The sequence below is a fragment of the Electrophorus electricus genome, chromosome 1 (assembly GCF_041902795.1).
Source record: "Electrophorus electricus isolate QZ-2024a chromosome 1, ASM4190279v1, whole genome shotgun sequence".
NCBI classification, from domain to species: Eukaryota; Metazoa; Chordata; class Actinopteri; order Gymnotiformes; family Gymnotidae; genus Electrophorus; species Electrophorus electricus.
Genome location: NC_137497.1, coordinates 45,067,006 through 45,087,005, shown reverse-complemented (window position 1 = coordinate 45,087,005; position 20,000 = coordinate 45,067,006). Strand labels below are relative to the sequence as shown.

General features: G+C 46.5%; 1 protein-coding gene across 5 annotated transcripts in view; it reads right to left on the bottom strand.

The window, feature by feature from the left end:
* The window catches only part of prex2 (phosphatidylinositol-3,4,5-trisphosphate-dependent Rac exchange factor 2), a 103,108-nt gene that overhangs the window by 62,223 nt on the left and 20,885 nt on the right, over positions 1 to 20,000 (bottom strand). For all 5 annotated transcript variants that reach the window (XR_004776018.2, XM_081721947.1, XM_081721942.1 and 2 more), the window contains exons 7-17: positions 18,182 to 18,315; positions 18,014 to 18,108; positions 15,403 to 15,552; positions 14,940 to 15,084; positions 11,174 to 11,274; positions 8,770 to 8,873; positions 8,590 to 8,639; positions 4,995 to 5,070; positions 3,355 to 3,427; positions 1,742 to 1,884; positions 1,494 to 1,586 (exon numbers count right to left, since the gene is read on the bottom strand). Coding sequence is in view for 4 of the 5 variants with exons in the window: in XM_081721947.1 (XP_081578073.1) it covers positions 1,494 to 1,586; positions 1,742 to 1,884; positions 3,355 to 3,427; positions 4,995 to 5,070; positions 8,590 to 8,639; positions 8,770 to 8,873; positions 11,174 to 11,274; positions 14,940 to 15,084; positions 15,403 to 15,552; positions 18,014 to 18,108; positions 18,182 to 18,315 (1,164 nt within the window). In the remaining variant the exon portion in view is untranslated. The remainder of the gene's footprint in view (positions 1 to 1,493; positions 1,587 to 1,741; positions 1,885 to 3,354; positions 3,428 to 4,994; positions 5,071 to 8,589; positions 8,640 to 8,769; positions 8,874 to 11,173; positions 11,275 to 14,939; positions 15,085 to 15,402; positions 15,553 to 18,013; positions 18,109 to 18,181; positions 18,316 to 20,000) is intronic.

Sequence of the window (20,000 nt, the reverse complement as noted above, 5' to 3'; positions counted from 1 at the left end):
TACCTGTCTGTGGTACTTCACCTATGCTCTACTGCATCTCTGTCTCCTGAGGAACCACCAGACAGCCAAATGCCTTCTCCTGGGCCAACTCAGCCTTGCATGAAAAGGAAAGGCAGCCTTTCGCTCACCTGTCTTTCTCTGAATGTGTGTGTGAGAGAGAGAGAGTGAGAGAGAGAGAGAGAGAGAGAGAGAGAGAGAGAGAGAGAATGTGAATGTATGTGTGTATGTGCACATTTGTTTGTGCTTGTGTGTGTGTGTGTGTGTGTATATGTGAGAGAGACAGAGAGGATGCATCCATGAGTGTGTGCACGTGCGTGTGTTTGTGTGTGTATATATGTGAGAGAGAGAGAATGTATGTGTGAGTGTGTGTGTGCGTGCGTGCTTGTGTGTGTATGTGTGAGAGAGAGAGCTCGTTTATAAGATGGCCCCTCATCTGTATGAGTCACTGGGGGATATTTTACAGCTGTGTTGAATCTGCAGATTTTTCGATGATGTCACTTCCTTTGAAGTGCTGCGTCAGTCCCACCATGTGACATTTCAGACGCTTGCAGATAAAATGAGGCGTGGTTTTATTCCGAGAAGAATAATCCAACAAGGTAGTCCAAATACAGAGTCAGAGTCAGCACCAGTACAATAACAGAACCAGTGGGTTAACAGAACCAGTCCGATAATGGAACCAGTGGGTTAACAGAACAAGCATGATAACAGAACCAGTACAATAACAGAACCAGTGGGTTAACAGAACCAGTCCGATAACAGAACCAGTACAATAACAGAACCAGTGGGTTAACAGAGACAGGGGGCATCACAGACAGATCAAAAGCAGTCCGGGTGGAAATCAAGAAAAACAGAATAACCAGGCCGACAAATCCAAACCAGCAACAACAGAAGAGGGTCAGTAATACAAACAATCAGGAAATAACACCCAGTAAACACTAGTGACAATACTTCACCCCAAGAGCACAGATCACACTTATTAAGACGTGGGGTCTAACCCTAACCCCGATGGAGGAAAAAAACGCATTAATTGGATTTCTTAAAAGTTCAAATAGAACAAGGTGACTCCTAAACTCACTGAAACCAGCAGAACTCACAGGAATGTCATGTAAGATAAAAAAAATCACAATCACTCAACACAGAGAGCAAATATCACAGATGTGACCTCAAACTGACACGTTTTAACCATGGGGTAGCCAGTACCTGGGGAGTTTCAGACCTCACAGAACTGTTCTGAGACTGAGCTCTAATCTGAGCCCTCAACAGTCGTTACATCACACCCTTTAATCGCTTTAATCCTCCTATCTCTGCATCTTCTTTACTTTGCTTTTTACATCTTTGGGAAGTTTCAGGTTTAACAGGTGTCTAAAGATTCCAGCACAAATGGTGAATCTCCAGGAGGAAGGGGGGTGCCCTCTGTGAGTGTCAGGAGAGAGAAGCTCCACAGCCAGTATGAGGAGAAGAATTCCCAAAATTTCCATGATGGAAGTGTTTACCTCTGCATTCGAGCCTTTCTTCACAGACTTGACAATTGGAACTCTGTTACGGTCCTCAAGGGTGAAGCCATAGCCATCATCGCCAGGCATTATCTGAAGGGGAGAGTACACAGGGTGTAGGACATTAGGGTGTAGGACATTAGGGTGTAGGGTATAACAGCACAGCTCCCTAGCACGGCCACGCCCCCAGGCAGCTCCACCCCCAGCTCAGCCACACCCCCTCATGGTAAGAGTGGCAGGTCTCTAACCAGCAGCAACTTGGCAATGATGTTTTCCACGATCTTCAGGTCGTGCTTCATGGGTTTGTGTTTAGTGTCAGAACCCTCCATCTCTTCATCAGCAAAGAAGCGGAACAGAAGAGCCTCGTCCTTGAAGTCGCTCTTCTCCAGCACTGCCAGACGAGACACACGTCAATGAATCACGCACTCCAACCAAAGACAGTGAATGCACATAACTGTAAAACTGTCAAATATTTATCTTTGTGATTATCTCTTTGGCTGAAGCAAAGTTTTGAAAATTGTCCGTAGCTGAGAGTGTGAGAGTCTCCATGACAGAAAATAGAGCAGCAATAAGATGTGTGGGGCAGGGAGGGTCTCAGGGATGGGAGCAGGCTGGAGTGAAGGGGTTAAAACTGTCTCCATGGCAACCCCAGGCCTCTCCACTCACCCAAGTACAAAACACGCCACTGAAAGGAAAAGAAACTTCTCCTCAGTTTAACTGGCAAGATCAAATATAACATCTGAAAAGTGGGAAAAAAGTTAAATAACTCTGGGGCAGAGGAGAGAAAAACCAACGTTAGAGTCTGATTACTGACAATATGTGAGTGTCTGATTACAATGTGTGAGTGTGATGACAATGTGTGAGTCTGATTACTGACAATGTGTGAGTGTGATGACAATGTGTGAGTCTGATTACTGACAATGTGAGTCTCTGATTACTGGCAATGTGTGAGTGTCTGATCACTGACGATATGTGAGAGTCTGATTACTGACAATGTGAGAGAGTCTGATTGCTGACAATGTGTGAGTGTCTGATCACTGACGATATGTGAGAGTCTGATTACTGACAATGTGAGAGAGTCTGATTGCTGACAATGTGTGAGTGTCTGATTACTGACAATGTGTGAGTCTGATTACTCGCAATGTGGGAGTGTCTGATGACAGACAGTGTGAGTCTGATGACAGACAATATGTGAGTGTCTGACAATATGTGTCTGATTACTGACAATGTATGTCTGATTACTGACAATATGTGAGAGTCTGATTACTAACAATGTGTGAGTGTCTGATGACAGACAATGTGTGAGTGATAATGTGTGGGTCTGATGACAATGTGTGTGTCTGATTAATGAAAATATGTAAGTGTCTGATTACTAACAATGTGTGAGTGTCTGATGACAATGTGTAAGTCTGATGACAGACAATGTGTGAGAGTCTGATTACTGACAATATGTGAGTGTCTGATTACAGACAGTCTGTGAGTCACATGACGCAGCCCTTGGCATCAGCAGATTCCCACTCTGAAAATGAGGCTTGAGTTCTGTAAACAACCAGTTGCTATAGCAATGGGGAGCTCACGCCTGGCTCCTGAGTGGCTCCAGGTGAGGTGAGAGCGAACAGGGGCGCCCAGTAACACACACCAACAGGAGAAGACCACAGTGAGTGGCCCTTGCGACAGGCCAGGAGGAGACAAATATGATACAAAGGCTGCTTTGTATGTCTCAGCGTATGATTCTACTGTCTTTAAAGAAGGAAGGGAAAAAACGGAAGAAAGAAAGAACAGAGAGAGAGAGGGAGAAGAGGAGACAGAGAGAAGAGTAGAGAGGGAGAAAACAGAGGGAGGAGACAGATGCCAGTCATACCATGATGCATGAACCCATTGGCACACAGCTCCACCCCCAGGTTCAACGCTTCCTCTCTTGTTCGACAGTCACCCTTGCAAAGAAGAACAGAGAACAAACTCGCTGCCTGCCACTCCGTCAGCATGTTCACATCCGCGCATCACACGCCACACATTTCAACTTCCAGTGAAAACATATTTGCATCAAAGTCACTGAAGAGTGACAACCCAAGATTTAGTTCATAGTTCACAGTAGGTTGTGACTCCATTTTAAAGCATCACTGAAGTCCCTGAACTTCAAATCACCCCTCTACATCCCAGCCTGAGTGCCGAGACATGAGTGATAAAACTCTGGTTAGAGTTCTCCATTAGTAGTGAACACTGCAGCCTGTGTTCCTCTCTGGGACAGTCATACATTGCACAGAGCTGCCGTTATTCTAGCATTATTTGCTCTTTCTCATCTATCCTCACTTGCCATTCACACACTACATCACAGAAACATGCTGATTAATTCTAATTATTTGTTTATTTATACTCATCTATTATTCACTATTTACATCTGAATATATTAGAAAATCGGATTTGTGGTCATAAAGTGCATTATATACATAACTGGGTAAAACAATGAAAAAAAAGACAATAAACAAAGCAACTCCAAATAAAAGTTTTAAGGGTAAAAGCACTTAATGCATGACTATTATACATGACAGCACTCTCACCTGTGCTATGACAGCGGTTTTACCTGTGTTAGTACAGTGGTCTTACCTGTGCTATGACTGTGGTCTTACCTGTGCTATGACTGTGGTCTTACCTGTGTTATGACTGTGGTCTTACATGTGCTATGACAGCGGTTTTACCTGTGTTAGTACTGTGTTCTTACCTGTGCTATGACTGTGGTCTTACATGTGCTATGACAGCGGTTTTACCTGTGTTAGTACAGTGGTCTTACCTGTGCTATGACTGTGGTCTTACCTGTGCTATGACAGCGGCTTTACCTGTGTTAGTACAGTGGTCTTACCTGTGCTATGACTGTGGTCTTACCTGTGCTATGACAATGGTCTTACCTGTGCTATGACAATGGTCTTACCTGTGCTATGACAGTGGTTTTACCTGTGTTAGTACAGTGGTCTTACCTGTGCTATGACTGTGGTCTTACCTGTGCTATGACAATGGCCTTACCTGTGTTATGACTGTAGTCTTACCTGTGCTAGGACTGTGGTCTTACCTGTGCTATGACTGTGGTCTTACCTGTGTTATGACTGTGGTCTTACATGTGCTATGACAGCGGTTTTACCTGTGTTAGTACTGTGTTCTTACCTGTGCTATGACTGTGGTCTTACATGTGCTATGACAGCGGTTTTACCTGTGTTAGTACAGTGGTCTTACCTGTGCTATGACTGTGGTCTTACCTGTGCTATGACAGCGGCTTTACCTGTGTTAGTACAGTGGTCTTACCTGTGCTATGACTGTGGTCTTACCTGTGCTATGACAATGGTCTTACCTGTGCTATGACAATGGTCTTACCTGTGCTATGACAGTGGTTTTACCTGTGTTAGTACAGTGGTCTTACCTGTGCTTTGACTGTGGTCTTACCTGTGCTATGACAATGGCCTTACCTGTGTTATGACTGTAGTCTTACCTGTGCTAGGACTGTGGTCTTACCTGTGCTATGAGCCAGTCAATGAGTTTGTTGGCCATCACCACTGACTTGTATGTTCTTAAATGGTAGTCTTTATCCCTGAATGCACAAAAAGGGGGGGGGGGGGTTACTTAAATAGAATAAGACCTTATAGGAAGTTATTGTAACCTGACCCATGACCTCCAGGTCTCAACTCTGACCTCCTGAGAGAGCCGAACTTGCCCTCACCACTGCCCACAGTCCCGCTCTTTAATCCCCGGGTGTCCTCTGATTTTCCACTGACTGTCAGGACCAGTTTTCGCTGGCCTAATCCCGACTGTGACCATTCTAAAAAGGAAGTCCTGGCATACCCATTTTATTTGAGGAAAACGTCACTCAAAAACAGCAAAACTGACACAAATATCAGCATGAGAAACAGGGCAGCTCTCAGCCCAGTGCTCTGACAACAGGAAGTGTTTAACTGCCATAAAAGTGACCGTTGTTGGCCAGAGGAGGATGGCCCCCCCTTTGAGTGTCTATTATTATTATTATTATTACTATTATTATTATTATTATTATTATTATTATTATTATTATTATTATTATTATTATTATTTAGCACCCAGAGGAGGATGGCTCCCCTTTGAGTGTTGGTTCCTCTCAAGGTTCCTCGTCATCTAGAGAGTTTTTCCTCACCACTGTCACCCATGTCTTTCTCACTGGGGGTTTGGACTCAGACATTTGTAAAACTGCTTTGTGACAACAACTGTTGTAAAAAGTGCTACAGAAATAAATTTTGATTTTGATAAAATAGCAGCTCTTGATAGCCCTGAAAGACCAAACATGACTTACACATCTATACGAATCAAACTGATCAAAGAAACGGTACAGGTCATAGGGGAAAGGTGAGCTGCACTGATTTCCGGTCAGTCAGTCACTCTTTCTTCAGCTGAGGTCAAAAGTTCTAGCTCCCCCCCAGTGGCAGTGTTCAGGGAGTCAGATGAAATGTTTCTGTGGCTGGGGCCAGACTCTGAGAATTTGTTATGAAACAGAGAGTAGATTTTCCCATGAAGTCAAGGGTCTCCCAAGGGGCACACACTAGGCCAGAGCATTCTGGGAAGTGCACACTGCCTCCCCCACACACACAGAGAGACACACATGGTCTCACAGCCAAATCCAGACAAGTCCAATCTTAGCTGTCTGCAATCTGTAGAACATAAAAGGGCAGACACAAATATTTCCCCTCGGGACATAGTTTACATTTTAAACACCTACTCTGACAAAGAGGGAGCCTCATTTGCACAAAGGAAGTTTGACTCAACACATGCCACACTTCCTTCTCCTGCAGCTGTGACAAGCGCGTGAAGTGGTTCTTATTTTTCTAGCTGCTCCTGGAGTCTCTCCAGAGCCCAGCTGTGCTGTGATGGGCGGGGCTACACTGGACTGGGCAGGGCTACACTGGGCTGGGCGGGGCTACCGCTCGTTCCTCTGGCTTGCTGCACTGAACCAGGTCTAACAGTGGAGGTGAAAGGCTATTGCAGACCATCTCCACCTCTTCAACCTGGCCTCTTTCCCAGGGGCGATCAGGCCAGTCAGCAGGTCCTGGGTCCACCCTGAGGTGTCCCCGAGGTGTCTGGTACTCCTCCAGGAAGTGACCAAGGGACATCCTTATCAGATACCTGAACCCCCTCAATGGGCTCCTCTCATCACAGAGGAGCAGCAGTTCTACTCTGAGCTCCTACCAGACAGACGCACTCCTGAACTCCTCAGCCCATCATGGAGAGTGAATCCTGCTGCGCAGTTCATTACAGCCTCTTGTATGAGTGATCTCGTCCTTCTGGACATCACCCAGAGTTCGTGATCATGTGAGGATGAGGATGTAGATCCACTGATAAGCCTTCTTCACGACTACAGTCCAGTAGACAGTGATTGATCTCACAATCTCTCTTCACACATGACACCAAGACATTTAGAGAAACCTTCATTTTAGGGAGAGTCTCAACAAAGCTGTCAATACAACAAAGATATGAGCACTCAAACAAGGTCATGAGCGTTATTGAAAGCAAAGGCATGAATCACACCAGAAAGATCTCACAAACCCAGACACAAACTGCAAATAAATAAAATAAAAGATTCCAAAGGCTCTGTGTCAGAACTGAAGCCTAACCCTGACCCTAACCCTAACCCCTAACCTTAACCCCGACCCTGACCCTAACTCCTAACCCTAACCTTAACCCTGACCCTAACTCCTAACCCTGACCCCTAATCTTAACCCCGACCCTGACCCTAACTCCTAACCCTAACCCCTAACCTTAACCCCGACCCTAACTCCTAACCCTAACCCCTAACCTTAACCCCGACCCTAACCCCTAACCTTAACCCTGACCCTAACCCCTAACCTTAACCCCGACCCTAACTCCTAACCCCTAACCCTGACTCTAACTATAAGCCTAACCCTGACCTTAATCCTGACCCTAACTCCTAAGCCCTGACCCTAACCCCATTTATATGTCTGCGGCAACCTGCCACTGTTCTTTCCCACAGAGGTGTTGAATCAGAGAGAATCACGTCAAACACAGGAGTCTAATAAGCATGACAGGACCACATCCCAGCAGAACGACACGTATCCTGGTTCTCTGTCCTGGTTCTCTGCTGGGCCTTAGTGGAGATTCTGGGTAGAACAGAGGATTCTGAAAACAGACCAGAGCACAGAAGACTCCACAAACTCTATCACTAAAGTGTCGCATTAGCCATGGGTAATACGTGAGCCAAACGGCGCCCTCTGCAGGTACCAGTTGCATGTTACGGCACTGCCAACACATCAAAACAGCTCTGCACAAAGCACAGCACCATACATGACACGCTGCCAGACTCCGCTCACCCGCTCACACGCTCACACGCTCACAACAGCTCTGTTGCACTGAAACCAGTTCGTGGATTTACATAGGGGTTCTCACGGCCCGTGACATTTCTAGACAGGCCTGGCACCCCTGAAATATGATCCATCACAAAGACCGAATGGTGGAGAAGCAACATGAGCTCTGTAGCACCCCCATCTGTTCCCAAACAGGCCCAATGCCACTGACTGTCCAGCCAGGGTCCCGTGAAAGTCTGCAGACACAAGAAACGTGTGTGTCGGCTATAAGCAACAGACACACAGACACAAAGACATACAGACACAGACACGCAGGCCCACAGACACACAGACATACAGACACACAGACATACAGACACAGACATGGCTCTGTAAACATCCCATAATGAAGGCAGGAGGGAAACCCAGCAGGCCCTGAGTCCAGAGGCAGCCCAGATACACTCTCCTCAAAGACTCTGCTTTAAAAAAGCGGCACCACTACTGATCTGGTTCTGTACCCATGAGTGGGCTTGAGCTAGTCCATTACTGATCTGGTTCTGACCCAGTCCGTGGTGGACGGATGAAACCTTCAGGAGCAGCTAGTGGCTAAAGAGAAAAAAATGAAGACCAGTACACCACAACCAGTTCCAGTTCACCACAACCAGTATGTGTCTACCAGATTTAAAACAAACATGCAAAAGTGTTATATTCAGAGAGGAAGGAGACGCAGCAGTCTAGATACAGCTGGCCAGAGAGACACACACACACACACACCGGGCCTTCACCTGATCACCGGTGAGAACAAGCTGTGTAGTCGACAGAAGAGCCTCACACCCTGCCAGGGGTGGGGGTAGAGAGAGAGAGAGAGAGAGAGAGAGGTCATTAATAAACCTGCCACATGCTTCAGCAAGAAGTGCTATCAACGATTCTGGAGAGGGGATGAAGGCGGAGTCTATCTGCGTTACCTTGGAGATGACATCTTGCATGTCCCCGCGGGGGTGGTATGTGCCATCGTCATAGCGGAAGCGGTACAGCAGGGGCTCTGGTCTGAACTGGTGCTTATCAGCGACTGGACAAGAGACCAGAAAGAAGAACTAAAATCAACAAACCACACAACACACAGCAGTGCGAGGTGTTTAGCAGTGATGGTGGGATTAAACTGAGCTATTTAAAACCAGACAATTAAAGTTGTTTTCACTGAAACACTGATCTTTAAACCGTTCAAATGGGCCGAGTTCTTCAGGACGCATACAGGCTTCTGGAAAGGGCAGAGGCTGGGAAACTCCCCCGCAGGCAGTATTAGCATTGTTATGATCAATAACCCCACAGGGAACATTAGTGTAGTTATGATCAATAACCCCACAGACAACATTAGTGTAGTTATGATCAATAACCCCACAGACAACATTAGTGTAGTTATGATCAATAACCCCACAGACAACATTAGTGTAGTTATGATCAATAACCCCACAGGGAACATTAGTGTAGTTATAATCAATAACCCCACAGACAACATTAGTGTAGTTATGATCAATAACCCCACAGACAACATTAGTGTAGTTATGATCAATAACCCCACAGGGAACATTAGCATAGTTATGATCAATAATCCCACAGACAACATTAGTGTAGTTATGATCAATAACCCCACAGACAACATTAGTGTAGTTATGATCAATAACCCCACAGACAACATTAGTGTAGTTATGATCAATAACCCCACAGGGAACATTAGCATAGTTATGATCAATAATCCCACAGACAACATTAGTGTAGTTATGATCAATAACCCCACAGACAACATTAGTGTAGTTATGATCAATAACCCCACAGGGAACATTAGCATAGTTATGATCAATAATCCCACAGGGAACATTAGCATTGTTATGATCAATAACCCCACATACAATATTAGTGTAGTTATGATCAATAACCCCACAGACAACATTAGTGTAGTTATGATCAATAACCCCACAGACAACATTAGTGTAGTTATGATCAATAACCCCACAGACAACATTAGCATAGTTATGATCAATAATCCCACAGAAAACATTAGTGTAGTTATGATCAATAACCCCACAGGCAGTATTAGCATTGTTATGATCAATAACCCCACAGACAACATTAGTGTAGTTATGATCAATAACCCCACAGGGAACATTAGTGTAGTTATGATCAATAATCCCACAGGGAACATTAGCGTAGTTATGATCAATAACCTCACAGGGAACATTAGCATTGTTATGATCAATAACCCCACAGACAACATTAGTGTAGTTATGATCAATAACCCCACAGGGAACATTAGCGTAGTTTTGATCATTAATCCCACAGGGAACATTAGCATTTTTATGATCAATAACCCCACAGACAACATTAGCGTAGTTATGAACAATAATCCCACAGACAACATTAGTGTAGTTATGATCAATAACCCCACAGGGAACATTAGCGTAGTTATGATCAATAATCCCACAGGGAACATTAGCGTAGTTTTGATCATTAATCCCACAGGGAACATTAGCATTGTTATGAGCAATAATCCCACAGGGAACATTAGCGTAGTTATGATCAATAATCCCATAGGCAACATTAGTGTAGTTATGATCAATAATCCCATAGGCAACATTAGCATAGTTATGATCAATAATCCCATAGGCAACATTAGCGTAGTTATGATCAATAATCCCATAGGCAACATTAGCGTAGTTGTGATCAATAATCCCACAGGCAGCATTAGCGTAGTTATGATCAATAATCCCATAGGCAACATTATCATAGTTATGATCAATAATCCCATAGGCAACATTAGCGTAGTTATGATCAATAATCCCATAGGCAACATTAGCGTAGTTATGATCAATAATCCCATAGGCAACATTAGTGTAGTTGTGATCAATAATCCCACAGGCAGCATTAGTGTAGTTATGATCAATAATCCCATAGGCAACATTATCATAGTTATGATCAATAATCCCATAGGCAACATTGGCCACCCCAACCCTTCAAACACATGGGAGAGCACAGAGTAGCCGCGTCCCTGCCATGTTCAGGAGGGCTCAGTCAGGAGTGTTTGTTATTTCTTCTGTTTTAGAAACTTTTGCTCTTGGGTTAAGAGGCCCAGCTGAGTGACGACATTGTCAATTTTGAAATCATAGCAGCACAATTTTTCCTGGAGGTTTTTCCAGGCCAGAAAGTGTTTTTGAGGAGAAGCTGCAAGCAAGACAACAGAGGAACTGGACCACAAGGCCATGACGTTACTCGAATGCCAAATCTGAAGTGAAGGAGGTATATTACATGTGAAACAGGTGAGAGCCTCTCTGAGAGGAGAAGAACGCACTGGGCTGTGAGGATGAGGGTACTGACCATGGTGGATGATGCCGTTCTCCAACAGGGCCTGTCCCAGGAGAACGCCCTCCTCCGGGTTATCCGTCTCCCCAATCTCCATTAACCAGGCCACAAACTCACTGTGGACACAGAACCACAAAGTCACTGTGGACACAGACTCACAAAGTCATTGTGGACACAGAACCACAAACTCACTGTGGACGAAGACACACAAACTCACTGTGGACACAGACTCACAAACTCGCTCACTCACGGCTCACACTCCCTGTACGGATGTTAGACAGTCATGCCCAAACAGGACACATGATGGACTGTCCAGACAACAATGTGTTTTTCAAATAATACAGTTCCGCCAGCTGACTTAAGCGTGAAGTAATAAATAAATCGCTACACACTGCAGGGGAAACACACACAAACACCCTCAGTATCCTACTACAGAGAGGAATTTCACTTGCCTAATGGGACTTTAATGTGGATTTAATTATGTTGACACTTGTCCCAGCAAAGCACGTGGCAATAAAACAATAATATTTGTGTATATAAATGCATAAAAAACTGCTACAGTGCTTGGAGGGGTTAATGCGGAAAGAAGGATCTACAACACCACCTCTCCACCACACCACCACACCACCTCTCTACCACACCACCTCTCCACCACACCACCTCTCCACCACACCACCTCCCCACAACACCACCTCTCCACCACATCACCTCTCTCCACCACACCACCTCTCCACAACACCACCTCTCTACCACACCACCTCTCCACAACACCACCTCTCTACCACACCACCTCTCCACAACACCAAAACGAGCGTAGCCTGAACAGGCCAGAAGGTGTAGCCCAGAGACAGCACAGCCCCAAAGCCACTGACCAGCCTGGCCAAAATAAACATATCTTGCATCCTGTGCGTGTGTGTGTGTGTGTGTGTGTGTGTGTGCGCATGTGTATGTGTGCATCTCCGTGTGTGTGCAGATGTGATACAAACATCGTCATGGAGAAAGAAACCACAAATATTTGCAAACAAGCCCTTGCAGTTGATGGGTCACTAGTGCAACATGCTCACTGTCACTTCCTTATGTAGATGCAGGACTACAGAACTACAGAGGCTGAGCTCTTGTGTCAATTCCACATTTCATGTGAGAAAGTGTTCGATCACACATCACGCCATGCGGTGTGTGACGCCTGTCAGACTATATACACACTCCTCAACATTTAAACATCATCCCTGTGCTGCCTGCCAAGATGTTGTCCTTAACAAAAAAAAAAATCTTCATCTGTTTAAAGTTACCACGTCTCCTATTTGACTGTCTGAACTTGGCCTGTAAAGATAATCTGATGTGTAGAATACCTATTAATCCACTCTGTAATTGTTAGTTATGGCCCCAGCTAAAAATAAACAATAAATATGATCTCTTGTTTATGCTCAGCAATGCTACTCATATAAAAGACTCTGCTGTAACCCTGAGAAAATAAAGGCATGCAAGGTTTCCCCTCCTACGTCAGTGCGTGAGAAACCACGGGTGTATTACAATGAAATGGTCTGTAAAGGTCTAAGCACCAGACGTTACGCGCTTTGGTCTGATTGATTTACAATTTACTGTTGAGGTATTAACTACTGCTAATAACATCCAGAATAAATAAGTAATATAAGTAATAAACAGCTATTTAACAGCTTTCTTTTGCTGTGATCTCTGTATCGGGGAGATGAGACTGGGCTGATCTCCTCTTATCTGGAGACACCACAGGAGAAAAGGTTTACCACTGCAGAGGACATTTACAATCCAGGACAAGCACAGGGACAAACACAAACACAACCCGCAGGGCCAAACACAACCACAGGGACAACCACAACCACAGGGACAACCACAACCACAGGGACGGCGAGGGACAGGTTTGTGAGGACACCTCTTTCTACTTGCCAGCTTCACCAAGGTGACAGCATGGATGAGACCACAAGTCTGGCCTCATTTCAGGACAACGTCTGGCAGTCAGATGGCGAGCTGGAGCAGGAGAACATTTTCAGATGACTTACAGCTGTAATGCTGGACTAGCACAGACGTCTGAACGGCCAGGTCCATCCAGCAGGGCCCATCCTGCCTGAGACACTGCTGAAGGCCATGGTGCAGAAATCCAACCCCACTGAGCTCCGAGCTTAACCAAACCACGTTCAGGATCACGTCCATTCCTAGCGGTTATGTCTCAGCGAGCATAAAACGCACACTCGCATTTCGGCTGGAAGGAAGCAGACTACATTTCCTGGCCGTGCCACTGTGATCACCAAGGCACAAAACTACTCTGAGATTACTTTGAGATTATAGCCCTCGATATCAGAGCAAAGCTGACTTACATGCTGTACGTCTGTACACTGAAGACTTTCTCAGTGTGTATCCTACATAATGGAAAGACACTAAAAATAAAGTTTTTTTTATAAAAAACACAACAATTTTCAGGCCTTGCAGATTTGGTTTCCCCCAGCCTCTGCTGTGTGAGGACGCGAGAGCCTGTCAGAGGTATTGCGAGCACACTGTCATCCTGTGCCAGGCAGACCCCTGCAGTGTGCACGCTCTGCAGAGAGGATGACACTCCTCCCCATGTCCTCTAGAGCCCTCAGCACACACTGCACATTGTGTTTGGTCACTGGGAGTGTGGGTGGCGGGGGGGGTTCTACTGGCCGGATTTACACCAGTGCTCAACAAAAACCATGTTGCGGGACAACAAAGCAAAGCTTTCCACTCAGGAACGATGGAACGATGGAACTCGGAGTGAACGGATCGGGATTTAAATTGACTGTGACAAAAAAGGGGGGCGCAGTCACAGTTCTCCTGGGAGAAATATAAAGAGAAAGAGAACAGATGGATTGTTCTCTGGAATACTCTGGGTATAGGGAAGGACAGGAAGATGAATGTGGCACTTCAAATGCAGTTCTATTAATAATGCGTTCTTTCACACATGGAGTAATAATAATGTGGTGGTATTTGCAGTGCTACTAATAATGTGTCCCCTGTAGACATTTGACTTCAAATGTAGCTCTGTTAATGTGTTCTCTGTAAGTATTTGATTTCACACAGCTCTAGTAATGTGTCCTCTGTAGGTATTTGACTTGTTGTCTGTAGGTATTAGAACTGTTTCAGTGGGTAAAGCCAAACAACATCAGAGCTGTTCACAGACACAAACATGAGTGAAGTGGTGTTGTGACACTCTCCCTACCAAACCACAACTTGGCCAGAGGACACACTCTTCTTACACACACTCCTAACACACTCCTCTTACACACACCCCTCTTACACATACCCCTCTTACACACCCCTCTTACACACCCCTAACACACTCCTTACACACACCCGTAACACATTTCTTACACACTCCCCTTACACACTCCTATTACACACTCCCCTTACACACTCCCCTTACACAACCCACTTACACACTCCCCTTACACACACCTTACACACTCCCCTTACATACTCCTCTTACACACACCCCTTACACACACCTCTTACACTCCCCTTACACACTCCCCTTACACAACCCTCTTACACACTCCCCTTACACACACCTTACACACTCCTCTTACACACTACTCTTACACAGCCCTTACACATCCTTACCTACCACTCCGGCTGAGACATGTGCTCACACAAACACACACACACACACGCACACACACACCCAGTTTCACGTCTTCCACACAGAGTCTCGTCTTCCGTAAGCAGCTACGTGCGGTGAAGCACGCTGGGCTCATGGTGGCAGGAACGAGGCACATCGGCTGTGTGGACACACCTTCCGAGGAAGCACTTGGGGAAGGTGGTGAGTTTGCGTTTCCGGTCCTTAATAAGGTGACCCTGCTTGTTCATGAGCTTGTAGAGTTTTTCACCTTTCTCTGACATCATCACCCAGGTGTCCTGTTCCATACCCAACCTCAGCGCTTCAGGAAAGAGAGAGAGAGAGAGAGAGAGAGAGAGAGAGAGAGAGAGAGAGAGAGAGAGAGAGAGATCATTCCAGACCTCAGTGCTGATGTAGAGAGGAGTACTAGTCTTTCTTCACAGTTCAAGTCTCAGCACGAGGTGGGAAGCTTAATGTTACACAGGTGTGAGCGCTGGGCTAAAGACCAGAGACACAACACATCATAACCCAGGAAACACATCTGTAGAGGGTGACTGTCACACTCAGACTGACCCCACACACCCTCGGGCCACACGCTAGCACCCCCTAGCATAGGGGTACGCGGTGGTAGCCCACTCACTCTTCCTCCTTTCACGCTCCTTTAGGATGGCCTCCAGCCACTCCTGTTTCTCCTCCGATGACTTGGCCATGCACACAATCCACTTGTTCTTCGCCGTGTTGTGGATCTTCCAGCCATAGTTCACGATGTTGCCACTGCTGTGGTAGTCGGCTACAGAAACACAAACAGAGACATTACAGCTACAGAAACACAAACAGAGACATTACGGCTACAGAAACACAAACAGAGACATTACGGCTAGCAAATGTTTATGGCTACAGAATCACAAACAAAGTGACTGTTTACAGCATTTACACTAATGTCATTTATCTGATACTTTTATCCAAGACAACTTACAATTATGAATGAGTACAATGTGCAATTGAGGGTTAAGAGTTCTTCAGAGGACTCAGAGGCCCAACAGTGGTGGGACTTGAACTGACAACCAACCTTCTGGTTACTAGTCCAGTACCTGAACCACTGAGACTCCACTGTACCACTGTGGGTTAGCAGGTTAAGAACAAAGATGGCATGTCATTTATCGGGGAAAAAAACCTTTTAAAAACAGTAAGTAGAAATTAAAGAGGTATTCGTGTACACAGCACTGTGACAACATAAACCAAAATAAAACAAAACCCTGAAACCTGCTGATCAGATAACGTGTGATGGTTTCACTGTACTTGTTTTCTTTAACATTAGCGCATTTAGGTAAACAGACTACTAGGCAAAATTTTGAAAAGTTAAAAACAGCTCTGTGATTGGGTGTAATGAGATCTGAGGGAGGGGCTCTGTGATTGGGTGTAATGAGATCTGAGTGAGAAGCTCTGTGATTGGGTGTAATGAGATCTGAGGGAGCAGCTCTGTGATTGGGTGTAATAAGATCTGAGAGAGGAGCTCTGTGATTGGGTGTAATGAGATCTGAGGGAGGAGCTCTGTGATTGGGTGTAAAGTGATCTGAGGGAGGAGCTCTGTGACGGGGTGCAAAGAGATCTGAGGGAGGAGCTCTGTGATTGGGTGTAATGATATCTGAGGGAGGAGCTCTGTGATTGTATGTAAAGAGATCTGAGGGAGGAGCTCTGTGATTGGGTGTAATGAGATCTGAAGGAGGAGCTCTGTTGCTATGGGAGTTTTATGGGCATGAGGTAACCACTCTGCCTGCAGCTTCATGGCACGTGAATCAGGGCACGTGAACCAGGGCAGATGAATCAAGGAATTCTCTCAGTCCTTCCTGGTCACTCTCGTGAATTTTCCTGGACACTTTAATTACAGGTCTAATGCCTATTGATTACTTCTGCTGATCTCTGACTGGAATGATCATGGTGGCGATACAGACCCAGCACTGATCTGCAGTCAGACACAACAGCTCTACGGCCTTCACCAGTCACCGGCACAAAACCTGCGTTACACCTGGCGCATGTCAGTCTCTGAAAAGAGCTGAGCTACACATTTATAATTCAGAGTGAGATTCACGCCACATGCGCTCGTGGATCAGCGCTTCCTGCTTCTATCTGACAGTCTGATGTAATACATCAGCACCAGTACGGGTTTCCCAAGTCTGCCGAGCTTTCAGTATAAACCAGTTAAGCCTCTGTAAGAAAGTAGCTCTATACTTCAAACATGGGAAGGTAAGAGAGGGAAATGGGTGTGATGGAACTGGAGTGGTTTCTTCTCCAAAGCCAAAACACATCCGTCTCTTAAAAAGCCAGATAAGCTCAACAGGAATGAAAACATCTGCAAATATAACCAACAATTAGCAGTCCAGCCCAGAAAAGACCCTCCAGACGAGACACTCCAGCTCAGACGATACACTCCAGACGAGACCGTCCAGACGACACTCCAGGTCAGACAATACACTCCAGATGAGACCCTCCAGACGAGACACACTCCAGACGAGACCCTCCAGATGAGACACACTCCAGATGAGACCCTCCAGACGAGACCCTCCAGACGAGACACACTCCAGCTCAGAGCTCTGAATGCAGCCGACCTTCAAGGTCCTGTCATTTGAAGATGGCATTTTTCTAACCTTTAGCTGCTGAAGTAAAGCCCCCTCGCGACCCATCTAGAGAAAGTCACTGGAGAAATAAGGCCGAGGGCAGAGGCGTGTGGCTGGGGCACGGAGATGCCCGGTTTCTCTTTCATGAGAGCTTGTTTTGTGATGCACAATATGTGCCAGCAGACACTGACAGCAGGACACACGACTCGGTCATGGCAACACATAGTGTTCTGGGTGGAGGTTTCTTTTAGATCTCATGCTTCCATTGTCATAAAAGTGCATTGTAACAGCACAGCAGACCGTAACACGTCAGCGTGTGCAACGTGGACACACTCCTGGCCTGTGTGTGCGCTCACGTCCATGTGTGTAAGGTGCTCACGTGTGCGCTCACCTCCACATGTGTAAGGCGCTCACGTGTGCACTCACGTCCATGTGTGTAAAGCGGTCACGTGTACACTCGCCTCGACGTGTGTAAGGTGCTCACGTGTACGCTCACCTTCACGTATGCAAGGCACCCACGTGTGCGCTCACATCCACGTGTGTAAGGTGCTCACGTGTGCGCTCACGTCCATGTGTGTAAGGTGCTCATGTTTTTGTTCATGTCCACGTGTGCAAGGTGCTCATGTGTGCACTCACCTGTACCATCGTCCATATTCTCCACCTCCATCACCTCGGTGTTGATTCTCCCCCTGAACAGGTAGCGTGGGCCCTCTGCATTCGTCTTCAGCCTCCTGCAACACAACACATACATACAGACCAGGCCGGGGGAGGGGCCGGGGGAGGGGTTGGGGGAGGGGCCATCACCTGTTCTTCTTTTTGCAGTACACCAGCAGGTTGTCAAACAGGAAGAAAACGCGCTCCTGGATGTTGCCGGCAGAGATTTTCAGCAACACACCTTGTGTCAACATCTCAGTGCAGCTATCCGTGATACTGGAGCCCTGAGGAGGGGAAACAGGGTGGAGCATGGGTGTGTAGTCAGCTCCGCCCGCACCGTCAGCCACAGGGCGGAGCATGGGTGTGTAGTCAGCTCCGCCCGCACCGTCAGCCACAGGGCGGAGCATGGGTGTGTAGTCAGCTCCGCCCGCACCGTCAGCCACAGGGCGGAGCATGGGTGTGTAGTCAGCTCCGCCCGCACCACCAGCCACAGGGCGGAGCATGGGTGTGTAGTCAGCTCCGCCCGCACCACCAGCCACAGGGTAGATTCTCACACCTCACCTTTGAAATGAACAGTGTTGGCTTGGCCTGGTTCTGACCCAAACCCCAACTCTCTGTCAGAGTCTACTACTCTTAGGTCTGGAGCGCTAACATCCAAACTGCTGACAGCAGAGCTGCTCTCTCTCTCTCTCTCGCTCTCTCTCTCTCTCTCTCTCTCTCTCTCTCTCTCTTCCTCTCCCTCTCTCTCTCTCTCTCTCTCCCTCTCTCTCCCCCTCTCTCTCTCTTTACCCTCCATTGCCAACGCTGTGGACACATTTATTGTTCTTTAGTTTTCTTTTTGGACTCCATCATCAGAGATAAAAATAGCACATGACTCAAAGGGCAGAGTGCTGAGTACTGCTGTCTCTCTGTTCTCTCTCTCCTCTCTGTTCTCTCTCTCTCCTCCTTCACTGTTCTCTCTTCCTCTATGTTCTCTCTCTCCTCTGTTCCCTCTCTCTTCCTTCACTCTGTTCTCTCTCTCCTCCTTCACTGTTCTCTCTCTCCTCCTTCACTGTTCTCTCTTCCTCTATGTTCTCTCTCCTCTCTGTTCCCTCTCTCTTCCTTCACTGTTCTCTCTCTCCTCTCTGTTCTCTCTCTCCTCCTTCACTCTGTTCTCTCTCTCCTCTCTGTTCTCTCTCTCCTCTGTTCTCTCTCTCCTCTCTGTTCCCTCTCTCTTCCTTCACTGTTCTCTCGCTCCTCTGTTCCCTCTCTCCTCCTTCACTCTGTTCTCTCTCCTCCTTCTCTGTTCTCTCTCTCCTCTCTGTTCTCTCTTCCTCTGTTCCCTCTCTCCTCTCTGTTCTCTCTTCCTCTGTTCTCTCTCTCCTCTCTGTTCTCTCTCTTCCTCTGTTCCCTCTCTCCTCTCTGTTCTCTCTTCCTCTGTTCTCTCTCTCCTCTCTGTTCTCTCTCTCCTCTATGTTCCCTCTCTCCTCCTTCACTGTTCTCTCTTCCTCTCTGTTCCCTCTCTCCTCTCTGTTCTCTCTCTCCTTCACTGTTCTCTCTCTCCTCCTTCACTGTTCTCTCTCTCCTCTCTGTTCTCTCTCTCCACTCTGTTCCCTCTCTGCTGCTCTCTCATCCGGAGAAGCAGTGATGCTGGGATAGTGAAACCTCTCAGATTCTGTAAACTAGACTGCTCTACCATTCACCTTACCAGAGAGAATCTGAGTTCATGTAGACTTAAGTTATTACCTGAAGATGAGCAAACTTTTGATTACACGTGAGAAACATGTGAACACGTGAGCAACATGTGAGCACCCAATTTGATCCACAAGGTTCAAGACAAGAAGCCACCAGTCTGCGTGTCCTGGCTTCACTTTGTAGAGGTAAGCGAGACAGCAGAGAGACACAGGCAGGCATCTTGTAGGTCTCTCACAGTAGCAGGACAGCTGAGACACAGGCAGATATCTCATGTGTCTCTCACAATAGAGAAACA